The 8,058-nt window shown below is 41.9% G+C and overlaps 1 protein-coding gene across 20 annotated transcripts in view; it reads right to left on the minus strand.

The window, feature by feature from the left end:
- The window catches only part of LOC107265421 (glutamate receptor ionotropic, kainate 2), a 92,866-nt gene that overhangs the window by 15,072 nt on the left and 69,736 nt on the right, over positions 1-8,058 (minus strand). For 14 of the 20 annotated variants that reach the window (XM_025082268.1, XM_025082265.1, XM_025082266.1 and 11 more), the window contains 5 exons: positions 7,705-7,908; positions 5,142-5,246; positions 4,541-4,787; positions 4,098-4,277; positions 3,696-3,853 (listed from right to left, as the gene is read on the minus strand). In XM_025082268.1, coding sequence (XP_024938036.1) covers positions 3,696-3,853; positions 4,098-4,277; positions 4,541-4,787; positions 5,142-5,246; positions 7,705-7,908 — 894 coding nt within the window. Of the gene's footprint in view, positions 1-3,695; positions 3,854-4,097; positions 4,278-4,507; positions 4,799-5,141; positions 5,247-7,704; positions 7,909-8,058 lie in introns of all 20 variants that reach the window. The other 6 variants (XM_025082270.1, XM_025082275.1, XM_025082272.1 and 3 more) reach the window with 6 other exon arrangements.

The raw sequence follows: 8,058 nt of genomic DNA on the forward strand, positions 1-8,058 counted from the left end.
AGGGGGGGGGGGAGCCGAAGAAAGGACGGAAGTCGACTCTCCGTTCTTCCAGAGTGGGTTCATCCGGCTTGAAAATTCTTCACGAAAAACTTTCTTCCTCTCACACATATCCCGCCCGAGAACTTTGGTCGAGTCGAGTGCTTTGTTTCGAAATCAAATTGGAAGCTCCTTTGGGATTTCGAAAATCGAAATCGTCTTATCCTCTAAATGATTTTAAATTCCCACTGGATAGCCGAGGACCTTTTTCTCAGCTCCTTCAGGCCTCCCCCCTCCCCCTCCACTCCCCTCCTAACGACTTCCACCATTTCGATCGGAAACGCATCAACCTTTGACCCTGAGGGGTGCAAGGGACACTGGCATTGCATATCTATACATGGGGCTGTTGCCAGTTGGGGATGAAGAGTAAATATTCGAAAATATATATAGATATACAATGCTTGTGTAAAGATTGATTGAAAGCAATGGACCAATCGAATCACGGGATTTAGGGTGGGAGGTCGGGGTGATGGGAAAAAATATTTTACTCTTATACCGAGTTTCAATTGTGACGTCAGTGACGTCCGAATTAACTTTTCCATAAGGATTCATATATAGATCTGTTCGATTCAATGTTCGTTCTTAGCGATCAAAGTTGTGATGAGTAATTAAAAATATGTCAATCTTTTATTATTTTTCGAATTTTTCTTTTTGTCAATTACGCGAGCCAATGACTAGGTACGTAGACGTTATATATACCTGTGCATATAGTATAGATATATGTATATTTTGCATGCAAAGAATGTATATGCTGAGCAATAGGCAAGTTACGAAACGATTTCGATGGGAGAGGAGTAGCGATTAAAATCAGCAATAATGTCGTCATCGTTAGCGTCATCATTGTGATCCCTAACCCCAGGAACATGCCACAGAGCCGGCGAGCACCACTTGTCTTGCGACGTTAAAATGTCCTGAAGGACGATTTTTTAAGGAGCTCATTATAATAATAATTATCATTTATTTCAAATTATCATATATAATAAATTAATATTGCAATATATTTATTCCACGTTCGTCGTGGCCGTATTTTCAAACGATGACTCGGAGTCTTCGTGTGGAATGTTAATCAGCTGATGATAAATATGATAACGTCCACGAGGTGTATGAGGAAGTTCCTGGAATACAAGTGTTCCGTGAATTTCTTTTTTTTTTTTTTTTTTCATAAAAAAGTTCTTTCTCTCATAAGTAAAGACCCCAGAAACAGTTTTCACCTTCGAAAGTAGAATAAGAGACGTAATCGTGAAAGCTTAAGGCGAACTCGTCGACGCGAAGTAAAATGCGACGTGCGAGAGACGAGCTTTTACTTCATAAAGATATTCCGTTACGTATAGCAGCTGACTCCTGCGATGTGCCCGTCCCGGTACGCGTCCCTTTCCGCCATTTTTATTTAATTTTTTTTACCGTTTCTCATCCTTTTTTTTCTTTTTGGAAGCTCGCTACATTTTCGTGTCATTTCATTTCGAGGGAATTTTATTTCTACCTGAACATTATGTTTATCGCAAAAGGACACGTACGAGACGTCCTCGTCACTCGATTATCCAGAGTCTATTCAGCCTGAAATGTTAGGTCGGATGCTCTTTTTTTGTCATTGTGAATATTTTTTTTACGAAAAATGGCACCCATGTATTTCCAAGTTTAATAGAAGTACTGTAAATGCGTTGGAGATTCACCCGAGCCCGTTGCAATTACTGGTTTTGAAAATTCGCAGGATGTCATAATAAAAGGACTAGACGGCACTCGTGTATTTGTTTGAAAACAGGTCGATGAGATTGTGCGTTAAATAAAAATAAAAAAAAAATATTGGTGAGCATCGGGTTGACGTTAAATTAACACGAATGGCTAAAGAAACGTCTGCACGGTCTGTAAATGCACTTGGAAATCTTTTATAATCTTGCAGTTAGGTAAAGTTGGAGTATTTTGTGCATTACACGTATTCTGCTAATGCGACACAGCCGACAATACCGAGACTCGAGTCTTGTGTGAAATTCGCGTGCTAGCCACGATTTCGCGACTATGAAAATCCGACGACTCGTTCGCTAGTTAGAAAAGGTTACTACGAATGCATGAGAGTACAAAACGTAAGGTGCTTGGCTGCTATGTTGCATGCAAGGGGTTGGCATGCCTGAGTTTAGTCGCTCCTTCCCGCCCGGGACGGGCGACTGCAGCGCCCTTCTCGGTTTATTCTTACGTGCTTCTCTTTTCTTTAAACGTACTTTCTTTGCCTCTCTTTGTTTATTTCATTACTTTCATACGTCACGTAGTTCGTGAGATTCTGTTTAAGGGATTGTGTTACTCGCACGACTTATTCTAACTCCGTGAAATATCTAGGTGAGACTCTGGCGGAAGTTTCTGGTACTACGGGTATACGAAGTTACAAATCGTTAGAATTGAACGACTGGATTTAAAAGTCTCTTTATTTACGTCGAGTTACCTCCTAGTGCGTGGCGACTGAATTTTGATTTTTGTTTCTTTTTCCTTCTTCACATCTTTTTATTTTCACAATCTGCCGGACACTAGGGGGGGCCACGCGGAGTTCTGCGAAACTAATGGCTGCCGCTGCACGGGCACAGCGTCCGAAATATTTGCATACAGCAGACACTCGCAATCGGAGAGTTACGGGAATTTCATTCTTTACGGACGATAAATTATCACGCGGAGGTGAAATAATAATTAAAAAAAGTTGGAGAGCCTGGAGGACAAAGTAAAAAGTACCGCTGAGAAAAAGTGACTAGGAAGTCGCAAAGAGAGCTTCAAGCGTGCACTGTATTTTTCCATAGACTCGTGATATTATTTACATAAAGCCCAGCAACGACGCTACACGTTTCAACCAACATTCGCGCCGCATAAGACAAGTGAAACAAGCAGGGATCATTAAGACCAAGCGTAACCCTAAAAATAATATTGTCAGAAACACTGAAGTACAAAAATATAATCGTCAGAATGAAAATGGCAGATACAAAAATTTCTTACATTATTATGCACTCAAGCAAAATACAGAAGGAACATTATAACGCATGCCGAGTGGATACGCACGACGACGTAGGGAGCTGCTGCAAATGACAAGTATGCACTAAACCGGTTCTCTTTGGCCCAAGAAAGCATGAACGTGCCAGTAACCGTTAAAAAAAAAAAGAAATCCAAGCTTCAAGCACTAAGCGGCGAATAGGTCGGCGTTTTTTGGCATCGCGCAACCCGCGTTTAAGCGTCGCTTTGGGCGTACAATACTTTGCGGATAGAGAAGTGCGGGCGTCGCGACGCGATTCTGCGGCTAAACAATTCCCTCCGGATGATGGGATTGATGAGTGTTGGCTCGGGGGTTTAGGGTCGAGTATAACGAGTCTGTGAGAAGCGCAGAGAACAAAATAAAAAAAAAAGAAGTATAAGCGGTGTTGAGCTAACGACTTTCGGTTATTTACGACCATTCTTAATGTAACGTCATGCGTTCGTACGATCGTCCCTTTCCAGGTGAGTAGTGTTAACGTAACTCTTATGGTAACTTTGACGGAGCTTAAATTGAACTGCTCGATCTTTGAATAATAAAAACGAGTCTGTATATCTTTTTCTCTGTTAAATTCCAAATTTTGTTTTCGCATTTACTTTTTACTGATCCCGCTCTTCTTTAAGGCTCTCATTACCGACCGACTCTGTGGCTTTATTACCTTAGGGTTGAGGTCGCTCCCCTGTTGCATGAGGGTGCCGACCGTGAACCAGAAACTGTTAGCCAGGGTGAAATCGTTGACAGTTCTCGGGAGGGGGATGTCCTCGCTCTCGGGTTCCAAGGCACTGACGTGACCACCCTGGTGGCGTAGACCCCCGCCAAGTGGTGCAAAATCACAAGGGCAATTACACGGCACGACACGATAACGATACGACAGTGACGAGAAGCCATTTTTATAATCCACAGAGCCATGAAAACTTCAATTTCTTATTTTTAATTTTCTTGCAGATTAAATATTAGTCTTTGAGGAATAAAATTTGTTTTCTTTTTCTTTGAATAAACAATTGAAAAATAAGGCCGTCGATCAAAAATAGTTTAATGGCACCACTCGACGGGAGCCTACCTGTAGAGGACATTTGCAGCTCGGACATGGCGCGGGCTCGACCCATTCGTAAGGTGAAAATCTCGCCACGATCCATATGGTTAACGAAACCATTACGTAAGCGCCCAGCATGGAGAGCCAAATCTCGACAGCAAGTGGATTCATGAAGGAGAAGAGTCGCGAGGGCATGCGTCCGGAAACCTGTAGCATTTTCAAGAGCCAGTGCTTTAAGAAGGGACTCGCAGTAGGTGTGAAGATCGTTTGAAAAGAGGAAAAAGGAAATAGTTCAAGCGACGTCCGTCAGACGGAGACACCGACGAACTTCAACAGCGCCTGATTCGGCGTGGCTTGTTTAGCGCAGCTGACATTTACATTTTGATACACGACGTGTATCGCGTTGCACTGCCCTACTGAAGATGCTCTTACGATACCCAGGCATGATCTTGCACCTTCGTTGCTTGTACCTTGGGGTTGAGTCCGCTGCCCTGTCTCAGGAAAGTTCCGGTAATGAACCAGAAACTGTTGCTGACACTGAATTGGTTTTCCACGACGTCGCTCTCGGCCAGACAGGGGTGCGGATTGTTCCACTCGTAAGGGCTGAATCGGGCCATCACGAAGAGGGTGAAGCTGACGAGCATGTAAGCGGCTAGTACGTAGAGCCATATCTCGACGGCGAGGGGGTTCATGAAGGAGAAGAGTCTCGTCGGTTGGCTGGTGGGTACCTAAATTACGTTATGCTACAATTTTAATTAAAACAACCCGTAGACGCGTTTTATATAAAGCTTCCGCGACTTCCGATCAAGCCGGAATGAGGTGCGCCCCTATGAATCTGTTAAAAATGTTCTTTTCTGAATTTCTATATTTTTTCTTTTCTTTCACTTTTTCTACTACTTGAACTTAATGTATATCCTTTTTTTTTACCAATTTTTTCTCCTTCTGTAGCTGCGTAACTGTACTCCGTAACCGATAACGTTGCTATTGAATTGCCTTATGATTTTTTGTCACGTTTCTTTTTTTGGATTATCTATTATCAATTTTGTATTAAATTGTCGTCACGCGACTCACCTTAAACAAAATTCCAATTCCAAGATTCATGAAGGGTTTCGTGAAGTCTATCACGCTCTCCCTGGCGTAGTTGATCGTCATAGAGGCCACGGCCAGATCGGCTCTCTGAAAGAACAAAGAAGAGAGAGACAGCGAGAGTGAGTAATCCAAAGATCTAGGAACTTAATTCAATAATTTAAAGACAGCAATCGTTCGAGCAAGTCAAGATACTTTTCATTTCACTATATTATATCCCGAGATCAGCGCTTCAGCTAAAAGATGCAAAGCAATCTGTTCCTACGCGAAGACCCGCCACCTGGCGCCTTAACCCAGAAGCTTCCGGATAACGCAGTACGAGTCTCGGCCGTTCTCTTTCTCATCGGGAGTTAAAAAATGAATACACTATTTTGCAAGGTAAACATTTGCCGAGAACTGCAGGCGTCTCATCTACGTTTTCTTTTGCCAGCTGACAGTTTTCAAGACTAGATCGAAGTGTATTCCGTATGGAAATGAAAACTCGGCGAAAAGAGATAAAAGATAGAGAGGACGAGGAAAATCTTATGAAAACAAAATCTGACAGAGAAAGAAAAAGAGCCTTTGGCAATGTCGTCCAAAAGATTCAAAAGTGAAGTAATATTTATCTTTTTCCCTCTCCAGAGAAATAGCGATGGGATATACTATTTCGGTGGAAACGACTGATATAAGGGTGTATAGGACACATTTAATTTCAACACTGAGAAGGGTCGCAGACGCTTTTATGTTTTTATTTTAACTGGATCTGAGGTAGACGAAAAAGGCCAAAATTAACTTCGCAAGAATCCTCCCCGGCTGCCACGCTGCTTTCTGTGCTTCCGTTTATATTTTTGACAGGTAAACTTTGCCAGACGCTCCCGTACCGTCCAAGACCGAAACGTGACTGGCTTCGTCAAATGAAACTGACTGTAGGCCAAAACTAGGCCGGAAGTCATCGAAGTGCCGAACTTCTTGTCAGCGTTCGACGCGACGTTATCTCATTGGTCTTTGCCAGAGTCTGGTAACAGATAGGAGATGCCGTTAGAATTATACAGGATAATGTGAAAATAATATTTGTCTAAACGTGAAAGGACAGTGCAAGCGAGATACATATAGAGAGAGGGGTGGAAGAGGGAGAGAGAAAACGAGTGCAAGAACCGTCTGATATAAGGGTGAAAGTTCAAAAGTGCACGAGGCATCAATGAGAACGAAGATATTGAATGTGAAGGTATGGAAATTCGTCGATTCCTCTACGGCCGTAGGTATACGAAATATCCATTGGTCAGTTTTTAACATTTTGAAAAAAAAAAGAAATATAAAGATGAATTTTTCGAAAATAAAAACCACGGCAGCAGCTATAACGGCTGTACGGTAGTGACTTCTTTTTTGTGGTTCTTCCTTTTTTTTTTTTCTTTTTCAAATATGTATATGACTCTTTGATAGGCTCTGCATAAAAGGAATTGCTCGTACCGAGGGAAGCTGTTTTACAAAGGAATTGCTTTGATCAGCATACTCTCTGGAACATAAACGTTTTTTTACGTCACATTAAAAGGCGAATTTTCATGCGACTGCAATTCGAATACGAACAAGCCAGATTCGTTCTACGTGTAAATTATCGTTACAAAATTGAGTTTTGGGAGATGCCTATGTTAATTTTTCATAAATTAACACGGTCCATTCGCTAAATTCTGTGACAGGAGTATCGAACAGAGAGAAGGAGCAATATTGGTCCAGTTTGATTTGAGACGCAGGGAGATTCTGGCCTATGAGATTTTAAATACTCTTTTGTCCTTTTCCTTAATACTTTTGGAAATACGTCGTTTTTTGGAAACGGCTGTCGGGACGATTTTTAATAAAGTAACTTTACAATGCAAATGACATCCGGTAACATCTGTCAGGCAGCCTATGAATCGGGTTGACGGGTGTCCGAGGTTTTTTTTTTTTTTCCTATAATATCCCAAAGAGCGAGTGAGCGAGAGGAAAAGAGAGAGAAAAATCAAATTAGACCATCACATATTTGCACTGCGGTATGCATAATTAAATTCTTTCCCACAGAGGGATTTATCTCGAAGTTAGTGACGTCAGTATCTTTTTTTTTTTCTTCCATCTAAAATTGAACAGTCTGCCCTTATATTGGAAATCTCATCAGGCTTCGTCATGGCAACTAATTGCAGCCGTCATTCGCGATCGAGAGTTAAAGTATCGCCGTAGGAGGACGCTTGCTCGATGCTTTTGAATGTTGCCTTCTCGAGTGTCCCAAAGCGTACTGACGGAATGAAAATAGAAAAAAAAAAAATTGTGAAAGTATATTTTTATTCGCTATCATATCTCTCTGTTTCTATAAGCAAAACGTGACCCACATATTCGCACGTGTAGCGAAGAAACAAAAAATGAACAAGGATCCACTATCTGCTTCATGTGTCCATCAGGAACAAACGTTCGGATTTTTACACAGTGAATTTTACCTCTCTCTACCTTACCGACGTAACGCTCTGCGTGGTAATCGGTAAATTTGAAAAAGTCTCTCGTAACCAGCCACTTTGACTTCAGTTTTTATTCCATAGCTCATTACCTTTTCCATGAGTTCCCTCACGATTCCATTCCATTCCTTGGTTTCAGGGTCGTAGACCCCGTACATGTGATCAGGTACCAGCCTTATGGCGTATTGGAAACCGACTTGACCCGCGATCCACTTTAGCAGGTCGATACAGAAACCTTCGAATCTTGCATTTCCGGTGAGATTCTTGTCCTCCTTAACCATAACGTACGGTTTCTCCTAGGGACAGAGAAAGAGAAGAAAAATGAGTAAAAAAAAGGAAGTAAGTATGTCATCTCGAAATTATCTCAAAGTTGGGATGCTGTACAGAATTGAGAGGTGGGATCGTCCTAAGCGCTTAAACGTTCACGAGGTGAAGACTAGGCGGTG

This window comes from Cephus cinctus, unplaced genomic scaffold, assembly GCF_000341935.2.
Source record: "Cephus cinctus unplaced genomic scaffold, Ccin1 Ccin1_scaffold0215, whole genome shotgun sequence".
In the NCBI taxonomy this organism is placed as follows: Eukaryota; Metazoa; Arthropoda; class Insecta; order Hymenoptera; family Cephidae; genus Cephus; species Cephus cinctus.